This window comes from Scomber scombrus, chromosome 18 (genome assembly GCF_963691925.1).
Source record: "Scomber scombrus chromosome 18, fScoSco1.1, whole genome shotgun sequence".
In the NCBI taxonomy this organism is placed as follows: Eukaryota; Metazoa; Chordata; class Actinopteri; order Scombriformes; family Scombridae; genus Scomber; species Scomber scombrus.
In genome coordinates this window covers 1,245,115-1,269,814 of record NC_084987.1, presented here as the reverse complement: position 1 = coordinate 1,269,814, position 24,700 = coordinate 1,245,115, and the positions used below count along the sequence as shown (strand labels likewise).

The 24,700-nt window shown below is 39.4% G+C and overlaps 1 protein-coding gene across 5 annotated transcripts in view; it reads left to right on the top strand.

The window, feature by feature from the left end:
* LOC133999019 (NACHT, LRR and PYD domains-containing protein 3-like) overlaps window positions 1-21,739 on the top strand; it is a 30,841-nt gene extending 9,102 nt beyond the window's left edge. For 2 of the 5 annotated variants that reach the window (XM_062438125.1, XM_062438126.1), the window contains 8 exons: window positions 536-2,351; window positions 7,016-7,186; window positions 7,736-7,909; window positions 8,805-8,978; window positions 12,354-12,527; window positions 17,131-17,304; window positions 18,704-18,877; window positions 20,734-21,739. In XM_062438125.1, coding sequence (XP_062294109.1) covers window positions 536-2,351; window positions 7,016-7,186; window positions 7,736-7,909; window positions 8,805-8,978; window positions 12,354-12,527; window positions 17,131-17,304; window positions 18,704-18,877; window positions 20,734-20,740 — 2,864 coding nt within the window. In that variant the 3' untranslated portion in view covers window positions 20,741-21,739. The remainder of the gene's footprint in view (window positions 1-535; window positions 2,352-7,015; window positions 7,187-7,735; window positions 7,910-8,804; window positions 8,979-12,353; window positions 12,528-17,130; window positions 17,305-18,703; window positions 18,878-20,733) is intronic. The other 3 variants (XM_062438127.1, XM_062438129.1, XM_062438128.1) reach the window with 3 other exon arrangements.
* The last annotated feature ends 2,961 nt before the right edge of the window (window positions 21,740-24,700 follow it).

Sequence of the window (24,700 nt, the reverse complement as noted above, 5' to 3'; positions counted from 1 at the left end):
CAGCATTGTGCTGAATGACATCACTCAACATAACTGAAGGGGCTGTGAGAGTTTCCTTTTATTATTATGAAAGAAGAAAATGAATCAATGATTTTAATGATAAAGAATTGGTCTTATACTTCTTTCTTTCAAAATTGTGCTGCTGATTTTATCATTTTATTCATTACGTCATTTGAAAGATTATAATGTTAATTTTAAAAGAAGAGATTAATGTAGTTATTTTGTGTTATTCATTAACGTGAAGATAATTTTTATTAGATTGTAAAAGACAGTCTAAGCACATTACTTATAGACGCCATGAGTCTTTCATCAAATAGTGAATTCCACTGCATGCAGAAATGTTGCATGTGTGTCTGCACAGTGTTATATTATCACAGCTCAGTAAATATTGTACAGTACAGGTTGGCATGGACTGTGCCTGGTGTTGGGCCCCATATGATATCTTTTCATGAGGCCCAAAACCCCTGGCAGCACCCCTGCATATGTGCATGTAAACACTGATAGTTGTTTAGATCTATATGTTTCTTCTCTTTAGGTCTATGTAAGATCACTGTGAGGAGGAGATGTCAAAATGTGACTGAAACAAGTGATGAACCAGGAGGTGAAACCTACTTCAATGATAGGTTCACTGATGTCTACATCACAGAGGGAAGGAGTAACGAGCTTAATACTCAACATGAGGTGTGGCAGCTTGAGACAGCTTCCAAGATGAAGACCCTCCATGATGCTCCAATCAAGTGCCACGACATCTTTAAAGCCTTACCCAAGCAAAGAAAATACATCAAAGTGGTTCTGATGAACGGCGTCGCTGGCATTGGAAAAACCTTCTCAGTGCAGAAGTTCGCTCTGGACTGGGCAGAGGACTTGAACAACCAACATATCAGTCTGCTGTTTCTGTTTCCGTTCAGGGAGCTGAACTTGATCAAAGATGAGCAGTACAGTCTGATCATGCTGATCTATGAATTCTATCCAACATTACAAAACAAGCTCACAGCAGAGAAGCTCGATGTCTGTAAAGTTCTGTTCATCTTTGACGGCCTGGATGAAAGCAGACTTTCACTGGATTTCAACACCAGGAAGGTCGTGACTGATGTCACACAGAAGACATCAGTCAGCGTGCTGTTGACAAGCCTCATCAAGGGGAAGCTTCTACCTCTGGCTTTCATCTGGATAACTTCCCGACCTGCAGCAGCCAATCAGATCCCTCGTTCATGTGTGGACAGGGTAACAGAAGTACGAGGCTTCACTGACTCCCAGAAGGAGGAGTACTTCAGGAAGAGATTCAGTGATGAAGAGCAGTCCAGCACAATCATCTCACACATCAAGACATCCAGGAGCCTCCACATCATGTGTCACATCCCAGTCTTCTGCTGGATCACTGCTACAGTTCTGGAGGAAATGTTGACTACAGACCAGAGAAGAGAGCTGCCCAAGACCCTGACTGACCTGTACTCACACTTCCTGGTGGTTCAGACAAAGAGGAAGAAGAGCAAGTATGATGGGGGACATGAGACGAGTCCAGAGGAGCTGACGGAGGCTGACAGGAACCTTCTTCTGAAGCTGGGGAGGCTGGCGTTTGAACAACTGATGAAAGGAAACATCATGTTCTACCAAGAAGACCTGGAGCAGTGTGGTCTTAATGTCACAGAGGCTGCAGTGTTATCAGGATTTTGTACACAGATCTTCAAAACAGAGAAACTCCAGAAGAAAACAGTCTACAGCTTTGTTCATCTGAGCGTTCAGGAGTTTCTGGCTGCAGTCTACATGTACCACTGTTACACCAGCAGGAACACAAAGGTACTGCAGGACTTCATACAAGATCTGGAAGAAGAAGAAGAAGAAGAAGAAGAAAACAGAGATGATAACCCCTACCCATCTCTGGATGACTTCCTGAACAGAGCCATGGAGAAATCTCTCCAAAGTAAAAATGGCCACCTGGACCTGTTTGTCCGCTTCCTTCATGGCCTCTCTCTGGAGTCCAACCAGAGTCTCTTAGGAGGCCTGCTGGGTCAGACAGACAACAGTCCAGAAACCATCCAGAGAGTCACCAACAACCTGAAGAAGATGAACTCTCTTATGATCTCTGCTCTTAGCTCTCCTGACAGACGCATCAACATCTTCCACTGTCTGATGGAGATGAACGACCGCTCAGTGCATCAGGAGATCCAAGAGTTCCTGAAGTCAGAGAACAGATCAGATAAGGAACTCTCTGAGATCCACTGCTCAGCTCTGGCCTACATGCTGCAGATGTCAGAGAAGGTTCTGGATGAGTTGGACCTGGAGAAGTACAACACATCATGGGAGGGACGACGGAGACTGATCCCAGCTGTGAGGAACTGCAGAAAGGCTCGGTAAGTCCATATGTGATTAACATTATAAATCAGTGTAGATTAGTAGTTTAGTTCTTTAAATATAAATAATATATTGGGTCATATATTGAGAATGTTACGTTTCTTTTGTTGTGATTTGGTGCTGTATATATATATATATATATATATATATATATATATATATATATATATATATATATATATATATATATACGTAAATAACACTGAATTATGACATTTGTATTATTGTTAAAATAGTGCTCTACGTGTTTATAGCTGAAATAACATCAGTTATATTTAGTCTCAGATGTTCTTGAACTGTTTCAAATATTGTGAGTCAGTTGGTTGTTTCTAGCTGTTTAGTTAATGAACAGTTATTTTATTTATTTCTAGTAATTGTTGGATTTTACAGTTTTTTCTTGTACTTGTCTTTGAGTGTTGGAGGCTTCATTCAAACCTGGTGATTTTTATTATTATTTAATATTTTAACTATTTTTGGTAACACTTTATAACACTTAGTTAATAATGAACTAATTATGAGCAAAATATTTAGGTTTATAAATGATTAGGAAATGCTATGTTAAGAGTTGTTAACTTAGCCGTGCATCATTTGTTGTTACCACTAATAAGCGGTAACACAGAGCTAATAGGACGCTTTGCTCTCACATGCGCTGCATTCATAGTCACACACACACACACACACACGCAGTCACTCTCTAGTTCAGGGAGATTACGTCTCATTTGCAGGCGTCAATATGCAGGAGATTCCCGGAAGACTCTCTTCTGGGGGGGTGCGCGCGATTACGTAATGCGGAAGGGGAAAACAGGCAGGTCGCTCGGCCAATCATATCATTCGGTCCGAATGATATGATTGGTCACACAATATTATGAGAATGGAATAATGATGAGTTTCTATGCCTGGTGGATCTCTCTAACATTTTAGAGCCATTACCTTATTAATAGCATTTTAACCTAAACAAAGAAATGTGTAAAAATGTAACAAAGGTAAGGTAGCTTTAAGTAGAAAGGTTGCAGAGTATCTACATGTGTATTTACATTGTGTGGGAAAGAGTACAACCTACCTTGTTTGTTTGTTGTTTGGGTCGCGAAGCCCTCCTGATTTAAAGGGGTGTAAAAATGTTAATAATTTAAATATATCACAAGGATGAGGACGTGTGAAACGTGAACATCCCTCCTGCAGTATGCACGGAGGTTACCTAGCAACGGAAACAAAGCTGAAGGAGAAATGGGAAGCGTCAGGGAGAAGAGATGCAGGCCTGAGCAGTAGAGCAGCAGAGAGAAGAGATGCAGGCCTGAGCAGTAGAGCAGCAGAGAGAAGAGATGCAGACCTGAGCAGTAGAGCAGCAGAGAGAAGAGATGCAGGCCTGAGCAGTAGAGCAGCAGAGAGAAGAGATGCAGACCTGAGCAGTAGAGCAGCAGAGAGACAAACAGCGGTGGAGATTTGACACAACAAGTAAACTCATTACGTTGCTGTAAGTGTAATAAAAGCTTTATGAGTAAAAAGCCAAGAAGAGTCATTTATTAATTCATTAATTCAGTGATGTGAGAATGATCTGATCTCAGAGCTGCTGTTAAAACACAAGAAAACTGTCACTCCTAAGTTCAGTAACTATCAAAAGGCTTCCTCCCTCTTATAATGCTGTTCCTTTGATCTTCTGTCACAGATAGAACATAATATTTAGCTTCTCAACTCAACTAAATGTATTTATAAACTACATTTAAAATGGAATAACATCTGCTATCACTCTGCTGTTCATAGCAAACAAAAACATATTTAATGTCTCCAAGCATTTCATTAACATAGAAGCTGAGAAAATGATCATGTCACACACACACGCACACACACGCACACACACACGCACACACACACACAGTGAAAGGAAGAGGAAATCATAAAACAGAAATTGTGTTAATAATAATAATATGATTATAATCTGTTCTGAAGTTTATATATCACTAATGTTATACAGGTATCCTGCAGGTATTACGAGGTTAGGTTCACTACTTCATTGTTCCATGCTGCTGCTGCTGCTGCTGCTGCTGCTGCTGCTGCTGCTGCTGGGGGGGGGGACCAGAGAGTCTAGTGCAGAGAGTTGTTCTCCATTAGGAGGAGTCAGAGGGTTTCAGCTGTTGCTGCAGTGTTTTCCTGAAGGAGAAAGGACATTTCCTCCACAGTGACGAGGGTCTGCCAGTGGAGGGAGCAAGAGGCTTTGACCTGCCGGTTTGGTGGATCCTGAGTCTGCAACCTGCTAGCTTTCAGCTCGGCTGCTTTGCTTCTTCTTCTTCCCGCCATCACACAGACACTGTGACTTGAACTCTGCTACAAACTGAATATTCACCGTTATGTTCTGCTCGGTTAGAGTGAAGCAGCTTCCTGTTTGGGCCTCCACGATCCTGAATTGATCCAGGCCTGCAGCGTGGGGTTATTTTCTTTAACTGACAGTTTTGCCAGCTTGTGTGAGTGTGTGGCCCATTAGGTTATCATATGTTATTTTACTGCTGAACTATTTGATTCATTAGTGTTTTATTATTTTGAGATGACAACAAAGAAAATCATTAGTGATATTATGATAAAGGAAACTATCTAATCTGTCCACCTCAGGTTATTATAGTTCACTAAAACTAAAACTAGCAGTGAAAAAATAATTCAGTTAACTGAAATAAAAATGATAGTTTAAAAAATACAAATAAAAAAAACTAAGATGAACAAAGTAAAACTAAACTAAAACTAACTGAAATAAAAACTAATGAAAAACTAAATAAGAATAAAAACTGGTCCACATACAGTACCATACTAGCTACTAGCTGCACTAGACTCTCTGGTCCACATACAGTACCATACTAGCCACTAGCTGCATTAGACTCTCTGGTCCACATACAGTACCATACTAGCACTAGCTGCACTAGACTCTCTGGTCCACATACAGTACCATACTAGCTACTAGCTGCACTAGACTCTCTGGTCCACATACAGTACCATACTAGCACTAGCTGCACTAGACTCTCTGGTCCACATACAGTACCATACTAGCTACTAGCTGCACTAGACTCTCTGGTCCACATACAGTACCATACTAGCACTAGCTGCACTAGACTCTCTGGTCCACATACAGTACTGTCTCTCAGTCTGAGGCTCTATCTTCTACAGACTAAACCAATAACACAACTCCAAACTAGTGAAAGTCTCTTAAAACAAATCAATTACAAATCATGTGTAAAAGGCATTAGATAGTGTGAGGAACCATTTGTGTTTGATGAATAGTTTCCACTTTAGATTATTGATCCATTTATTTATAAATGATTTATAACAGGTGAGGCCAGTGAAGCACTTTCTGGGACTATGGGAAAGCTAAACTGTAGAGCACCTCTGGCTGCACTGGATATAAATATTAAGTGTTTAGTTACATATTAACAGGTGATTTATAAATATTTAAATGAATGTTTCTTCATCCTTTAAATCACACTGAATGATGCTTTCAATCAAATCATGTGTAGCTGCATATTATCTACTAATTATTTACTAGTTGTTTTTAATTTAATTTCATCATTTAATAATGTTTAGAAATGATGACAAACTTATATACATATAATTGTTTACTTAGTATTTTTCTAATGATTATGTCATTATTAACTAATGGTTTTCAATCATTTACAAATATTAATATTAACATTTCCTAATAATTTATAAATCTATGTAAATGTTCATAATTAGTTCATTATTAAGTGTTATAATGTGTTATTACCATTCGTTGTTCTAAAGTGTTTCCCTGTTGTCTAACATGTATAATGTGATAAAAAGAAATCTCTGATTTTACTTTACAAATGTTTTAAAGAGAATTTTGACACATTAAAGCTCAGTGTTATATTTTTAATGCTGATACCCTGATAACATCTTTCTGATGACATCATACTGAAAATAATTCAAAGAAAGTCGACAACTAAACATCATGCAGTAATCTGTCATATACATCTAAATATTAAATTACATTTATATTTAATTATGTCCAGATCTAATATTGTCAAACCATTTGTTTGTGTTTGTCATCAGTCAGTAAATGTAGCTGCTTATGGATGTGAACCTGACAGCAGCAGGTAGCAAAGAGAGATGATCTTTATCAACTGGAACTGTTCACTGAGCTGAACTGAGTCTAAATATCCTGCAGTCACATTAAACATAGTGGACAGTAAAAGTGGTTTTCTAGTCAAGATGTCCTCATGTTAACTTTGTGGAGACAGACATGGGATCAGATCACACAGACACACTGTGCACATTATGGAAGCCTCAATGTAACTCCATGTTCTCTCCTTCATCTGCAAGATTAAAGAAAAACAAAGATTAAAAGTCTGCAGGTCTGAGAGAGAGTGATGAGAATGATTGTTTCATTTAAACACACTGAGATACAATTAGCTGAACTGGGAGTGTTCTGGTAGCTTACTGGTTAAGACACATATCTTATAACTACAATGTCAGTGGTTCAGTTCCAGCAGTGGAGCTTGGCTGCATGTTATTCTCTGTCTCTCTCTTCTTGTTTCCTGTTTATCTCTCAGCTGCTTTTCATTAAAGGATTTATTAACTTCAAACTGTTTCATCATCAAATGCATGAAGTAAATATAAAGTGTCCTCTTTCATGATAACATATGTTGTAATATATGTGTCATTACAGACTTTCTCACTGTGGACTCTCAGTCACTGACTGTGAAGTGTTGGCCTCAGCTCTGAAGACCAACCCTCATCTAACAGATCTGGACCTGAGCTACAACATCCTGTATGATTCAGACATGAAGCTTCTGTGTGCTGGACTGGAGAGTCCAAACTGTAAACTGGAGACTCTGAGGTCAGTTCACTGACTGTAGCTTTGATAGATTTGTTTCTATATATTTAATTAAAATCCTTCACTGAAGTTTCAGATGTTTTGGTTCATAGATTTTCAGGATTTGCTTTTAGTTCAAATCTGAAGAATTAAATGTTTTCGGGAATTTAAAATCCACAGTCTTGTTCTGTGTAAAAATGACTTCCAGAGTTTAAACTAATATGAGGCTTCAGCAGTCTGAGTTCCACATATCAAGTATGTTTGTGTTTCTTCAGTGTTTCCTTGCTGAGCTGCAGCGGAGGGATCCAAACTCAAAGAGGGAATTTTTTACTAAATATTTGAAACTTTGAGTCAAATAAATCAAGTGTGAGTCTACCAGACTGTCAAAGCCTCATATTAGCTTCAGTTCCAATAACATGTTTTAATTACACACACCTACTAAACTACCAAAAACAGGAAGAAGCTGATTTAATAGATTCATACATAGTGATGTTGATCTACACATTTAAAACCTGAACACATCTGATTGGATTATAAATGGATTTTAATCTACATCATTTGTTCTTTATTCAGATTGTGTGGCTGCAGTTTGACAAAGAAGACATGTGCTCCTCTGGTCTCAGCTCTGAAGTCCAACCCCTCCCATCTGAGAGAGCTGGACCTGAGCTACAACGAGCTGCAGGTTTCAGACGTGAAGCTGCTGTCTGATCTTAAGGAGAGTCCAGACTGTAAACTGGAGACTCTGATGTAAGTTCACTGACTGTCTGTTACTATTGTTGATCTTAATGTTTAACAACTGAACCTAATTTATGTACTAGGGGTGGGACGGTTCATATCACAGTGTTCATTTCGGTTTATGTTGTTTTGTGTGCAGCTAGCCTGCTCCAGACCAGCTAACAGCCAGGCTTAGTTAATCCTGGTGTTTATTTATTCAGTCAGCTGTCACTCCGGTCGGAAATAAATGTGTTTTAAAGTTAATTCATGGTCTTCTGTATGTATCCTGCCTCATTTTTATTAGCCTGCATTAAAATAATACAGATACATTATCATTTTTGTTTGTGTTTTTACTACAAAGTCAGACATCCCAACTCTCCTGCATATTGATAGCGGCTCCCTGACGACCGCAAATGAGACACAATCTCCCAGAATCTGGAGCGTGCTAGAGAGTGTCTGCATGTGTATGTGTGTGTGTGTTTTTGGTAAAATTAGACCCAGGTCAGATAGTGGAGCCCAGAGTTCAGACTAAACATGGTGAAGCAGCTTTAACTGTAATGCTGCACACAACTGGAACAAACTACCAACAGAACTGAAATCCAGGTTAAAATGTTTCTACGTGTTTATGATTGAACTCTTTTAAGGCAAAGTTAAATTTTAATCTTTCATTTGCACTGTTTGTTATTTTAATTATATTAATATTAATATATATATATAGAGAGAGAGGTGTTTATGCTTCCAATTCTTACTGTCAGATGTTTGTTTTATGTAAAGCACATTGAGTTGCTGGGTATGAAATGTGTTATATAAATAAAGCTGCCTTGCCTAAAGAGTCACATCTGTAATGTTGAACTACACATTTAAAACCTGAACACATCTGATTGGATTATAAATGGATTTTAATCTACATCATTTATTCTTTATTCAGATTGGAGGACTGCAGTTCATCAGAGACCAGCTGTGCTCCTCTGGCTTCAGCTCTGAAGTCAAACCCCTCCCATCTGAGAGCGCTGAATCTGAGTAACAACAAGCTGCAGGATTCAGACGTGAAGCTGCTGTCTGATCTTCTGAAGAATCCAGACTGTAAACTGGAGGGTCTGATGTAAGTTCACTGACTGTCTGTTACTATTGTTGATCTTAATGTTTAACACATGAACTTAGTTTATATACATATGTGGCCTGATCATAAAGGATGGGACCAAACTCTACTTATGATGATCACAGTAAAATAACAAACACATTATTTTCCCTCTCACTTTGTGCTCCTGGATCTTAACTGTCTACTACAGAGCTCCAAACACTGGTGCTGATAGGCCAGTCAGTAACATTTACTGTAGACTCTAGCCTGCTCTCCCTCACAGCTAACTTCATCTTATGAACTTTAACTTTTAGTATCAACAGACAACAGTAGTGTCTGCTTTCCTACATAAAAAGAAACTAAAACACAAATAAATACATTTCTCCAGCCACATAACTAGTACAGATATTTCACATTAAATTACAGCAGTTCACTGAAAGAACTATACATTTATAAACAAAATATATTCTGCACAAATCCTCTTAAATGAACTCAGAATACATTTTAAAAGTAAATCATGAACTCACTTGCCGTCCAGTGTGCAGCCTGCACGCTAAGACGCACACCAGGACACATCAGTCTGTGTCCGCTCTGCAGCTGGCACAAGCATACTAATCAACAGTTAGGGAAAATAATCAATACCTGATGCTGTAATGGTGACAATCAGTGTATTTATCATTTAATTATTGTCACTTACACTCATAGCTGCCAACACTCCCGTTTTTCAATATGTTGCACAATAACACAGGTTTTATGTTGAAAGCTCAGACAGGAAGCTGCTGCAGCTCCATTAGCTTAGTTTTACCGACTAATTATTATAAACCAGGATGTGTTGTGTGAACTATCGTCATCTTAACTCGCTCGGCACTAATATCTCTGCACATGTTCTGCTGTGTGTTGCGTTAAGCAGCAGATAAAAAGCTGCTCAGAGAAAAAATAAATGAAGCCCAATTCAAAAGATTAAAAGTGACAAAAGTTGTTTACATGTGTTTGTACCACAGTGTTAAACTGCAGTGTTTCTGTGATGTTCATGTTTTGTTGTAATAAAAATAGAAACATGAATAAATAAATCAATACTAAGTTAAAGATAAACATTAATAAATATAATAAATACCTAGTAAGCCATACTCATGCTGACAGTATACACACAAACTGTACTTACATCATACAACAAACACAGTCATAGATAGTTATTAATGTTGTGTTAATGCAACGATCAAATGTAAATGTGTTGTTACATGTGTTTGTACCACAGTGTTAAACTGCAGCGTTTCTGTGATGTTCATGTTTTATTTTAATAAAAATAGAAACATGAATAAATCATAAATAAATAAGTTATTGTGAATTTATTTATAGGTATTGAAGTCTAATATTACATAATAAATATTTCTATACTTATTTGCACTAACACCCCTCAAAAAACAGCATTAGCCGCCTCCACCATACAAGGTCCCCCCAAAACCGCCCGGCAGTGTTTCAGACACTAGTTCAGGACAGCAGCTGATGTTGAAGCGTGATGTGCAGAATCACACAGATGAGCAGCTTTTATTGTACACTGGCAGAGACAGCACAGATCTGAAGCCTAAACAGAGGATGATGATGTTTGACTCTGACTGACACAGAGTCTGAGGACAGTGAGCTTGGTGAGCCTTACAGCACAGCGACAGCTCTGATGAAGAGTGTTTGGGACTCAGTGAGCACACAGCTGCACACTCTATTAAATATGGAAAGTTACTGTGTTTTTAAAAAAAGTTTAATTAAAACTCAGCCTAATTGAACCCAGTCAGAGTTAATATACTGGTCCAGTTCAGTTCAGTAAATCATTACTGGACCTTTAACCTTTAACCTCACACACTGGTTCAGGTGTAATATGTGTTTATAAATGAATACAGTGCTTCCCCTAGGTTTACTGCTGGGGGGGGGGGGGCATCTGCACCCAAACAAACAGTTAAAGGAATCATATTTATAAGTCTGAACATGTTTTATTCAATAATAATAATTAGAACAAAACACTTTTTTTCAACAGAACAATTAATATAAAAACTTTTTTATCTACAGTGTTTATTTATTTAATTATTTATTTATTTAATTTTTCTTCAATAATGATTGATTGATGAATTTCAATAGTTAATGGTAATTAGTCACATTATTTATCGTATGTTTAAAATGTTATTATTTAGCATTTCTCAACAGTTTTTAGTCCATATTAACAATATAAAGCTTTTCTATAAAGTCTCTTTAATGGGAATCAAATGAATGTAAAGAAAGTTACTTTATGAACATTTGGATTTATTTCCAATAAAACAAACTTATAAATTGTGTTTTATTAGTGTGACTCATTTTAATTGTTTGCATCATTAGGCTTCCATAGCCGCTCCTCCTACCTCAGGCTTTCAGTGTAGAGACCTGAGGTCAACCTGCCGCTGCCCCTCTCCCTATCTCCTACTTCTGCTAGTTCACTAACTAGAACAACAAGGTTAATGATCCACACGCTGACATTATAAAACAACACATGACGCACAAATGAGCGATAGACAACCAATCTTATTCTTTGTTGTGGTACGTGAGCCCCGTGCCGCCTGATCGGCTGCCCATGTCGCCCCATCAAAATCTGTTACTGGAAGGAAAGTCCAACAGTGTGTGCAGACAGTGCAGGAATATGACAACAGCAGTAAGACTCCTATCATATGAACACCTACGCCTCTACCCCAGCAGAGCTCCTACTAATCTCACCACTGCTCCCAGTTTGTAGTTGATTGTTTATAAACAGATATTTTCTGTTGGTGATGATGCAACATATTCTCCTCTGCTCTCTCTCACTCTGTGTGTGTGTGTGTGTGTGTGTGTGTGTGTGTGTGTGTGTGTGTGTGTGTGTGTGTGTGTGTGTGTGTGTGTGTGTGTGTGTGTGTGTGTGTGTGTGTGTGTGGAGGAGAATTTTAAATGCGTGACGATGTAGAGTGAAATGAAATGTAAATAAATTAAAGCCTATTTAGTTTATTTATCAGAAGAACACGGTCTAGACCTGTTCTATAGGAAAAGTGACCTTAAATGACTTCTGTTGGGTTTTGGCGCTATATATAAAATACAATTAAATAAAACTAACTTCACTTTCAGGAGATGCGGGGGTCCCGTTTGGGGTGTGGGGCGCCCCCCCAATATAATGGTAGGGGAAACACTGGAATAGCTACTGGTGCATTCATATTAACTAGTCTTAGAAAAGTGTTTTCCAGCATGAGCCCCCCAAAAAATAGACTTAAACACACACACACACACACACACACACACACAGAAAAGCTCATTGATGAGGACATAGTAATGTTGAACTACACATTTAAAACCTGAACACATCTGATTGGATTATAAATGGATTTTAATCTACATCATTTATTCTTTCTTCAGATTGGTGGACTGCAGTTCATCAGAGACCAGCTGTGCTCCTCTGGTCTCAGCTCTGAAGTCCAACCCCTCCCATCTGAGAGAGCTGGTTCTGAGTAACAACAAGCTGCAGGATTCAGACGTGGAGCTGCTGTCTGATCTTCTGAAGAATCCAGACTGTAGACTGAAGACTCTGATGTAAGTTCACTGACTGTCTGTTACTATTGTTGATCTTAATGTTTAACAACTGAACCTAATTTATGTTCATACATAACTTACATCTATGATGTTAATGTTTTCTATATTTTCAGTCATTTACAGTTTAGTGTGTTTTTATAAAAGATGACTGATTCTTAAATAAACTGTAGAAAATGTTCACTGTTAGTTGTTAAAGTAAATGAATGTTTATAATTGTTGGTAAAGAGTCACATCTGTATACAGAAGATCCTCTCAACTCATATCTGTTTGAAACTGATCAAGTTTACTTGATGAAGGAGAAATATTTCTTTATTATGTTCTTTAATGTGTTCTAATGAATAATGTCTGATCATTGATATTGATCCTTCAGAGCACACACACCTACACACACACACCTACACACACACACACACACACACACACACACACACACACACATACAGTGACATTTTTTATATATCTTTTTTTTAATAGGATGCCAGTCAGGAGTTTACCAGACAAAGTTACTGTTATAGTCACATAAAGGATGTAAGCCTGAATGTAAACACAATAGTTCATACTATTAATAATAATAATATTTCATTTCATCAGATGAGACGACAAATATTCATCAACGACCGTTTATTCCATAACTGAGACGAGACGATGACGAGACGGCACCAATGTCCTTAAACACTGACTGTGACTAAATTAACACGCAGACTAAATCTACTTCATTACATAAAAACTTAAATAAACATATTAAATAGTTTCTCTCCTTCTAAATTACAATCCAAACAGTGCATTCATTGGATGTGTGTTAGTTTTGCTTCCTGTGCTCGTGCATGGTGACGTGTGTGACTCTGTGAGGAACAGCGTTACCCGGGCAACACTCCATCCTCTGCCCGGTGTCCTCCTACCCCACCGGGAGCGTTACAGCAGTGGAGGTAGTCAGGGCAACAAACCACCTTTTAAATAAAGTTGCACTGTTAATACAGTAATTAAAGCAGCCCAATCAAATCTGAACGAGTGTCTCTAGGTTACCGTAATTACTGTAGTAGCAGCGCAACTAAACAGTCCCATTTTGTTAACTTGCTCAAATTTAGTTGATTTGGTCTTTTTCTCAGATTTTTGTGTTTCTATTGTGGGTCAGTAGCTACGTAGATAAATGCTGTCCAGTGTTTCCCACAGACCAGGTAGCAATGTGTGGTGCAGGGTCTTACGGAGACCTTTTGAGGGGCAGGGGCTGTGTGTCGGTAACCTAGCAACACTAGGGGGGTCCGGAAGAAAATTTTGAAAAATAATAGGGCTGCAACTAACGATTATTTTGATAATCGATTAATCAGTCGATAATTTTTTAGATTAATCGATGAATCGGATAAAAAAATAAATTAAATTTCCACCCCTTCATTCAAAAACAAAACGTTATTTCAAATTGACATTGCACAAAAAATTGCTCAAACAACATGTTGCTGCTTGGACGTCCCTGAGCTGTTAAAGTTATATTAAATTATAAATAATAATTTAAACAAAACAACTAAATGTTAATGTCTGATACCTTTAACAAAATAACATGTATGCTACACAAAAAGAGGTATTTTCTGTTGGAACAATCTCCTGCTGCTGACTGTGAGATCTGAGCAGGTAGAAGCTGATAGTTCACTAACTATAATGAGGGAGCAACAAGGTTAATGATCCACACAGTGACATTATATCATTGATATGACGCTCAAAAGCGACGAAAACCGATCGTTTTTTTGTGCTCGTGCATACGTGCGCATGCGCGCTTCGTGCCGCCCTCAGCAGGATGCAGCACACACTTTCTAGTTTAATGTAGTGTGAAGTGCTCCTACACTTTAGAAGACTTTGGTGCGATTGGTCTAATAAGCAGCAACACAGATCTATCAGGACGCTGCATTAATAGTCACACACACACACAAACGTGCGCGCAGCGCGCTCTTGCTTGCTCGCTCCAGATTGTGTGTGTGTGTGTGTGTGTACGAGAATAACAGGGAGAAAAAGTGCTATGCGGAGATGAATGAACGGAACGATATTTATATTTCTAAATCGCGTTTAACAAAAAAAAAACAGAATCAGTTTGTCGCGCTCGGTGTTGATTTTGTGGCGCATTGGTCTATGTATGGGAAACACTGCTGTCTTTATCTGTTTTATTCCTGTTTGTTGCTGAAATATGATCGGGAGGCTGCACAGGTTGTTTTATTTTGACAGTTGACAGGAAGTTGTATGCTGATTCTGTGTCTGACTTCCTGTCTGGTGCGATCTGCTCTGTTGAGCTTGACGTTTTCTCTGATGACAGCAACAGTAGGAAGAAAAAGACGACTGGATATTTGGTCCCATTTTCTAAATATGCAAATCAGAAGATGTTTAATAACTGGATGTATTTCTGTGACTAACAGACCAGACGCCTTTAATCATTCAACATGTGAAGCTACTTCATCAGGTAATGAGAACATACATCTGGTGAGATGAGTGAGAAAACTAGATTGACTGAAATGTTAATTAACATTAATCTGCTTTCAAAGACCGTTTTGAATCAATACGGGACGGAGTTAGTCCCATATTTCTGAGTTGACCTGAATGCAGCTGTAAGATGGTTGCTCACAGGCCGAAGTACAGCAATCAGGATCAGGGTGTTTATTCTATAGGGTCAGCACACACGCACACACACGCACACACACACACACACACACACACACACACACACACACACACACACACACACACACACACACACACACACACACACACACACACACACACACACACACACACACACACACACGCTGCTCCAGCACAATAGCTGTAGTGTTTTTTGTTGTTGTTGTGTATTAAAATAATTTTGCAAAAATTAACAAAATACTAATGTAAATAAAATAAAATGTATGCCTCCACAATTAACACCAAATAAATAATCACAGGAAAAATAAAATAAATGAATTATAAATAAATTAATCAATTTGATTTACAAACATAAACATCCCTTCACAAGAAAAATAAAAAGGTAAACCAAAGATAGACCAAAACATTGTGCTTATTTCCTGCCATTAAACTACTCATTTAATTTAACCCCTTTATAAAAGTGCATAAAACATTACAGAAAAACACTTTAATATCAAAACACACCTATAGGAACAGCACAGGGCACAGTCAGCACACACACACACACACACACACACACACGCACACACACACACACACACACACACACACACACACACACACACACACACACACACACACGCTGCAGCAGGTCTGTCTCTGTCTCCTGCAGCGAGTCACCCAATATGCAATGAGAAAGACCGTCGTTAAATGTAAATAGTTACAGCTGTTTTTGGCTTTAAAATACAAAGACAAAAATCCTTAATATGTAAATAAAGGTCTACTGTTATGTTACAAGCAGTTTCGGCCAGGATACCTGACTCTTAAAGTGCTAGCTTAACAGAGAGCATCACAACACACGTCTTACCAGCACAACAGCTGTAGTGGTTTTGCCGGGATTTTGGACTGACGTCACTCATGCATTCTTTGTGTGTTTCACTAATTAAGCTCCCCCTTGCTACAACAGGTGAACCGGAACTTTAAAAACTCAACAACTCACAACTAATATAAAACAATGCACACAAATTCAAACTCTACAATAATGGAACATCACACTCAGGTTTTGACGAAGTTCACAAGCATAAAAAATAAAAATAAACAAAATAAAGTAATACATATTGACTCAGCTACACAGCATCATCCCACCCGCATTCTGTGAAGACCCGCCCTACTCTGCCCTGATTGGGTAATACTCGCTGCCATCGTTGGTTTGATTGGTTAGTTTAAGAGCGTCAGGATCAGAGCCAATCAGAGGAGGGCAGGAGTGTGCTAACAGTTCAGAGGTATTAAAGGATGTTTAACTGGTTATTAATGTGGAGTTTATTGTGATGTATCAGCTCAGCTAACATTAGCCACTGAACATTAAACTAAACAGGCTATCCTAAATGGAAGCTAGTTTGTTATTACTGATGTTTTTTTTTATTGTCATATTTAAGATGTATAACGCTGTCTGTCTTATAGCAACGTTTTAACAACCAAATTAATATTTAATGCAGAAAGTAAACTCACCTGGTTTATACTGTTTAAGCCAAATGTCAAAGGAATATGTTGCTTTAGATTTCCTAGTTTCACTCCTTATTTTAGTGTAATGTGTGTTTAGTTACAGTGAGCTGTAGTCTGTATTGTGTATTAAACTTAGAGCTCAGTAACATTACTCTTTATTACTGAGCTTAAAAGGGGCTCAGATGGTTGTAACTGTGCTAGTTAGCCTGTGGGAGCTAGCTGCTGTTTATCTGATATTCTCCTGTTAGCTTTGAGGAAGACTTCAGATGAAGAGTAACTGCTTGTTCCCTCTGGTTACTGGAGAGGAAGTGATGGCTGCTCATATACAACCTCCTGGACAACTTTCAGCATGTCATTTCCTAATTAAAGATCACTAAAGGAACCCTTGGACTCCTACTAAAAGAGACACTTTTTAAATATTAAGGTCTTTGAGTTTTACTCCATGGAACATCTGATTGGATTATAAATGGATTTTAATCTACATCATTTATTCTTTATTCAGGTTGCAGGACTGCAGTTTGTCAGAGACCAGCTTTGCTTCTCTGGTCTCAGCTCTGAAGTCCAACCCCTCCCATCTGAGAGTGCTGGTTCTGAATAACAACAAGCTGCAGGATTCAGACGTGGAGCTGCTATCTGAACTTCTGAAGAATCCAGACTGCAGACTGGAGGCTCTGGGGTCAGACACCATTTTTTACTTCTGTGTTGACATTAATATGATGTGACAGTTGTGGTGACACTAACCTGCAGACATAAAGCTGATATTATGCTGATCAACACTGAATATCTTAATGGGAAAGTCTACTTTCTTCTTCAGTGGTTTAGTCCATTGATAAAATCCTACACTGGATAATTCACTCTGAACATCTCAACGTTTTTTTGTATTTTATATTTGACAGTTTTTAAGCTGCATCCTGTTGGGTTCAGGTCTTTGGAGTTTCCATCTTCTAAACTTCAGGGCTGGACAAAAAAATAGATTTCCAGATTAATTGTGATTCTTATTTTAATGATCAGTAATTAATTCTGGAGATCCAGAGATGGATCTTTGCATTGTGCCTTTACTCAGTAAACTAGTGTACATGTGCACTGTGTTGTGTGTCTGCAGTGTTTCAGTTAGAGCAGCATTGTAGTGGAGATTTGTCCTTAACTTGAAATAAATAAATAAACTGAAGATCAAACGGCCACTGAGGCACCTCAGGAATGAATCTTACTCAGGAGGAAAAAGTGCAATGTCCAGGCAAGCATGAAGTTTCTTTTGATTTGAACATTTTGCAAACAGACAAAGAAGAATGTCGTCTGCTGCCTCTGTTGCCCTGGTATAAAACCATATGTCCTTCCTGGTGCCTGCTGGTCCTCTACCTGTCTATCTATAGAAATACATTCAGCTCTGTGCCCCAAGCTGCCCAATACCTTCAAAACAAAAGCATCAACCAGAACTCAAATTAACCAAAATGATACTGATATTATAATCTAATTAACCAGGCTATATTCTTCTAAACAAACAGCAACAAAAAATACACAAATTAATATTTAATTATCAATTTAACAAAAATAACAAATATCTCCAACAAGCATGATGTGTAAAATGTTGAGTTACTATAATGTTTACAAAAATCTTATTTAAAGTTTAAATTTTTAAATATATATATGTTCCTTTTTACTCGTGTGTTACTTATAACTCGATACTATCCACCACTGTAAGTGATGTTGGTCTTTTATTATTCTTGCTCATCTGTTTTACACTTGTAGGTCTAAAAATATACATGTGTCATATTCTTTAGTATTATTGTGTTTTTACTTGTTTTGGCTGCACAACATGAGTTAGTATAGATGGAGTCAGTGGAGCTGCAGAGTTTAAGAGGTGAAGTCACTACGTCTTTATTGAAGTAGCAGCATGATGTCATTAATATTAATGAGAGCTCCTTTTCACTGTTTGTATCTGACAGTTTTTAACCTGCATCCTGTTGATGGAGTTTCTATTTTCTAAACTTCTTCAGCTCTGAACAGATTATGAAACACTGAATGATTTCAATCATGAACTTTGTCTTTTAAAGTGACATCTTTTATTCTTTATTCAGTTTGGAGGGCTGCAGTTTGTCAAAGATCAGCTGTGATTATCTGGCTGCAGCTCTGAAGTCCAACCCCTCCTATCTGAGATATCTGTATCTGGATAAAAACAACCTGAAGGATTCAGATGTGAAGCTGCTGTCTGATCTTAAGAAGAGTCGACGCTGCAGACTGGAGGATCTGAGGTCAGTAGAGAGTTGGAGCAGATTATTAAGAGCTGTGAGTTATATTAGATTAACACTGTCATCAAGTTTCATCAAGGAGGAGAGGAGGAGGAGAGAGGAGAGAGAGGAAGAGGAGGAGAGGAGAGGAGAGAGGAGAGAAGAGAGGAAGAGGAGGAGAGGAGAGGAGAGACAGTAGGAGAGAGGAGAGAGGAGGAGAGAAGAGAGGAAGAGGAGGAGAGAGGAGGAGAGGAGAGAGGGAGAGGAGAGGAGGAGAGAGGAGAGCAGAGGAGGAGAGGAGGAGGAGAGAGGAGAGAAGAGAGGAAGAGGAGGAGAGGAGAGGAGAGAGAGTAGGAGAGAGGAGAGAGGAGGAGAGAAGAGAGGAAGAGGAGGAGAGAGGAGGAGAGGAGAGAGGGAGAGGAGAGGAGGAGAGAGGAGAGCAGAGGAGGAGAGGAAGAGGGGAGAAGAGAGGAGGAGAGGAAGAGGAGGAGAGAGGGGAGGAGAGAGGAAGAGAGGAGAGGATGAGAGGAAGAGGAGAGTAGAGAGGAGAGGAGGAGAGGAAGAGGATAAGTAGAGAGGAGGAGGAGAGGAAAGGAGGAGAGAGGAGACGAGAGAGAAGAGGAGAGGAGGAGAAAGGAGAGGAAGAGGAGGAGGAGAGAGAGGTATAGAGAGGAGAGAGGAAGAGGAGGAGAGAGGAGAGGAAGAGGAGAGGAGGAGAGGATAAGAGGACGAGAGGAGGAGAGAGGAAGAGAGGAGGAGTAAGTGCAGGAGCAGGTAGTTTAACGTTAGCTCCTAACAGGAGAACATCCAGCGTCTCTTTGACGTTTCTCAGAGCAGGTTTCACTCGCTATCTGAGGACGTTTAATGTTAGTCTGCTGGTGGGAGAAAACTGTAGACTCAGCATTTGGTTTTAGTCTTCTTCTAACCAGCAGCAGCCGTTAGCTCTTTAACAGCTGTGCTCACTAAATGCATCAAACACATCAGGACTGAAGTGGTGAGAACACAGCAGCGGCTCTTTAGGAAGTTGTATTCGTCCACTTGTTTCTCTTCTTATCACTGGAAAGCTGTGAAGACTTACATCACTTCCCTTGTTTCATTTCCACTGGAAATTACAACCAAGAGCAGCACAGTCGCCTCTCTGCAGCCGTTTAACGTCATCAACCCAGAGTTCATCCTGCACGTAGCGTAATGGCGCCCTCTGTATGTCAGAATACGTATTAAACGTTGAGGAGTTTTAAATCATGAAAATATTTCATGTGTTTCTAACCACGTAGTTCAGTAGGAGAGGGTAATTATAGCGTATTAAAGCAGACAAGTCTTAATAGTCGGGGTTCCTTTTTACAAATGTTGATATGATTCATATTGTTGAAACGTAGAGATTCAACATGTTCTTGGTTTGTAGAAACAAACAATTGTGGCGACCAGGCTGCATGTGATGATTTAACAGCAGGAAACATCTTCATATCCCACAGAGACTCTGTAGCTTTAAACTTTGATAAGAGTTGACATGTATCAGCAGTAAATCCATCAGTAAACTGATGAGTGAATGTCTCTGTTTCTGCAGTAATGATGTGTTCATGACTCTCAGCACTTTATTTCCTCTGTGTACTTGAGTGAAATCTGCAGAGGAAACACACTTGATAGTAAAAGTGTGTGCAGGTGTGTGAGCTTGGAGCTCAGTGTGTTCACTCCAACACGTTAACATGAGAGCTGAAAGGAAGCAAGCTACGCTGCACAGCTGTTCCACTTCTGGTCTGAACAGGACTGAAGTCCCTGCTGCTCTTTATACTGGATGTGCTGCATCACTGACTGACAGCTGATGAAGTGAGTCTCACTAAACACTCATTTATCTCCTCTGTTCTTTCTTCTTCTCTCATCAGCTGGTGATGATCTCTGTCAGAGTGAGAGTGAACATCCAGGAGTGTTGAGAGAGGATCAGCTGGATCCTGATGATCCATCTGGAGTCTGGATCTGGATTTTATCATCTTCACTTAAGTCTCTTAACTGACTACAAACTGAACAGTTATCTCTGGATTTAGCTGAAGTCAGCACTTTACAGATTTGTTCTACATGAGCTGTTTGATGTAGATAAAGATAAAAACAGGTGTTATAAGTCAGACTGTGAGCCTGGGCTCATATTTATCAAGCGTCTCAGAATCACACTGAGAGTTAACGAGGACTAAAACTAATGAATGAAGCAGAAGAGAATTGATACTGAGTGAGAAAAAACAATCTACAAAAACAGTCAAAACTATTAAAAATAAGAAAATAAATGAAAATGTATAAATTGTAAAGTTAAAATGATAAATTAGGGGAATGGATTGGAATCATAAAAGAAATCTATAACATGGTAAAGTGAACTTTCTCCCTGAATCTATGTTTGGACAAATGTTCCAGTTACTGAAGGAAATGGACTCATTTAGATTCAGCGGCTCCTCAACATGACAATGTGTAATTAATAGAAATGTATGTATGTGTATATATGTGTGTACGTAAGAAGGTGCAGATTAATGTGTATGTATACATGTATGTGCCTATGCAAATATATCTGTATATTCATATATGTTTATGTACATTTATACATAAGAGCAAATGTTTGTAAGTCTTATGTTGTAGGAATACAACAGCGCCCTCTGGTGAGCACCGGGAGCATCATCACACAGACTGTGGATTTCTGTTTGGATTTGTAATAATGCATTCTCAGTGCTCACTGATCACACAAGAGGAAGTATCTCTGAAATATAAAGACACAAACTGATCTAACAGGACAAGTTAGAACTGGACTCAATAACTCCTGAATTTGACTCTTTCTCTATAATTGTACAAACGGTGCCAACGTGACTCATTTTAATATTTTTATGACTATTTTTTCTTCTATTTTCTGTATCTTTTATTATCATAATTAAATAAAAATTAAGATTTAAACAATTTAAATACATTGGTCTTCAATTGAAAGTGAAGTTTATTACATTCATTATCTTCAGTATAGAGAATGAAATATGACACAAATGTAAATAAATACTGAAATAGCCTAATGATATTAATTAAACTGTTTACTTTCCATTAACATTATTGATTTAATATTAGTCTTTACTCACAACTCAATAAACTCAGAAGTTTATATTCAACTCCAAAATAACTTGTACATACTCAGTGTTGGGGAGTAACGAGCTCCATGTAACAGTGTTATGTCATTTAATTATAAAATAAATGTAATCTGTTACAGTTACTGATGAAAATGCTGATGATTACAAAAAGCTTAAGCTATGTTATATATATAATATTCCTTTTGAAAACTATTTTTTTACATTTAGTAAATAAATCATGACGTGTGTTTAGTCACAGCACCAATTAAACCTCTTTATTCATCAGATATCTTTATTTTATATTCCAACATCTACATGAACCAATGAGAACATTTTAAATGAGAGATAAATGTTATAAATCATGTCAGTGTCCATGAAACACAGCTGGACTTAGGTCTTAGGAAGGAAGGAAGGGAGGGAGGAAGGAAGGACAGAAGGAAGGGAGGAAGGGAGGAAGGAAGGGAGGAAGGAAGGAAGGAAGGAAGGAAGGGGGGAAGGAAGGAAGGGGGGAAAGAAGGAAGGAAAGAAGGAAGGGAGGAAGGAAGGAAGGAAGGAAAGAAGGAAGGGAGGAAGGAAGGGAGGAAGAAAGGGGGGAAGGAAGGAAGGAAGGAAGGGAGGAAGGAAGGGAGGAAGGGAGGAAGGACAAAAGGAAGGGAGGAAGGGAAGAAGGAAGGGAGGAAGGGGGGAAGGAAGGAAGGGGGGAAAGAAGGAAGGAAAGAAGGAAGGGAGGAAGGAAGGAAGGAAGGAAAGAAGGAAGGGAGGAAGGAAGGGAGGAAGAAAGGGGGGAAGGAAGGAAGGAAGGGAGGAAGGAAGGGAGGAAGGGAGGAAGGAAAGAAGGAAGGAAGAAAGGAAGGGAGGAAGGAAGGAAGGAAAGAAGGAAGGAAAGAAGGAAGGGAGGAAGGAAGGGGGGAAGGAAGGAAGGAAAGAAGGAAGGAAAGAAGGAAGGAAGGAAGGAAGGAAGGGGGGAAGGAAGGAAGGAAGGAAAGAAGGAAGGAAAGAAGGAAGGGAGGAAGGAAGGGAGGAAGGAAAGAGGGAAGGAAGGGAAGAAGGAAAGAAGGTATGAAGGAAGGAAAGAAGGGAAGAAGGAAGGAAAGGAAGAAGGAAGGAAAGAAGGAAGGGAGGAAGGAGGGAAGGAAGGAAGGAAGGACAGAAGGAGGGAACATTTACCCTAACAGCTGATCTTAGATCTTAAGAAGGAAGGAAGGAAGGGAGGAAAGAAGGAAGGAAGGAAGGAAGGAAGGAAGGAAGGAAAGAAGGAAAGAAGGAAGGGAAGAAGGAAGGGAGGAAGGAAGGAAGGAAGGAAAGAGGGAAGGAATGGGAGAAGGAAAGAAGGTAAGAAGGAAAGAAGGAAGGAAAAGGAAGGAAGGAAGGAAAGAGGGAAGGAAGGGAAGAAGGAAAGAAGGTAGGAAAGAAGGGAAGAAGGAAAGGAAGAAGGAAGGAAAGAAGGAAGGGAAGAAGGAAGTAAAGAAGGAAGGAGGGAAGGAAAGGAAGAAGGGAGGGAGGAAGGAGGGAAGGAAGGAAGGAAGGAAGGACAGAAGGAGGGAACATTTACCCTAACAGCTGATCTTAGATCTTATGGAGGAAGGAAGGAAAAAAAAGAGGGAAGGAAGGAAGGAAGGAAAGAAGGAAGGAAAGAAGGAAGGGAGGAAGGAAGGAAGGGAGGAAGGAAGGGGGGAAGGAAGGAAGGAAGGAAAGAAGGAAGGGAGGAAGGAAGGGAGGAAGGAAAGAGGGAAGGAAGGGAAGAAGGAAAGAAGGTAGGAAGGAAGGAAAGAAGGGAAGAAGGAAGGGAAGAAGGAAGGAAAGGAAGAAGGAAGGAAAGAAGGAAGGGAGGAAGGAGGGAAGGAAGGAAGGAAGGACAGAAGGAGGGAAAGAAGGAAGGGAGGAAGGAAGGAAGGGAGGAAGGAAGGGGGGAAGGAAGGAAGGAAGGAAAGAAGGCAGGGAGGAAGGAAGGGAGGAAGGAAAGAGGGAAGGAAGGGAAGAAGGAAAGAAGGTAGGAAGGAAGGAAAGAAGGGAAGAAGGAAGGGAAGAAGGAAGGAAAGGAAGAAGGAAGGAAAGAAGGAAGGGAGGAAGGAGGGAAGGAAGGAAGGAAGGACAGAAGGAGGGAACATTTACCCTAACAGCTGATCTTAGATCTTAAGAAGGAAGGAAGGAAGGGAGGAAGGAAGGAAGGAAGGAAAGAAGGAAAGAAGGAAGGGAAGAAGGAAGGGAGGAAGGAAGGAAAGAGGGAAGGAAGTGAAGAAGGAAAGAAGGTAAGAAGGAAAGAAGGAAGGAAAAGGAAGGAAGGAAGGAAAGAGGGGAGGAAGGGAAGAAGGAAAGAAGGTAGGAACGAAGGAAAGAAGGGAAGAAGGAAGGAAGGAAAGGAAGAAGGAAGGAAAGAAGGAAGGGAAGAAGGAAGTAAAGAAGGAAGGAAGGAAGGAAAGGAAGAAGGGAGGGAGGAAGGAGGGAAGGAAGGAAGGAAGGAAGGACAGAAGGAGGGAACATTTACCCTAACAGCTGATCTTAGATCTTATGGAGGAAGGAAGGAAAAAAAAGAGGGAAGGAAGGAAGGAAGGAAAGAAGGAAGGAAAGAAGGAAGGGAGGAAGGAAGGGAGGAAGGAAGGGGGGAAGGAAGGAAGGAAGGAAAGAAGGAAGGAAAGAAGGAAGGGAGGAAGGAAGGGAGGAAGGAAGGAAAGAGGGAAGGAAGGGAAGAAGGAAAGAAGGTAGGAAGGAAGGAAAGAAGGGAAGAAGGAATGGAAGAAGGAAGGAAATGAAGAAGGAAGGA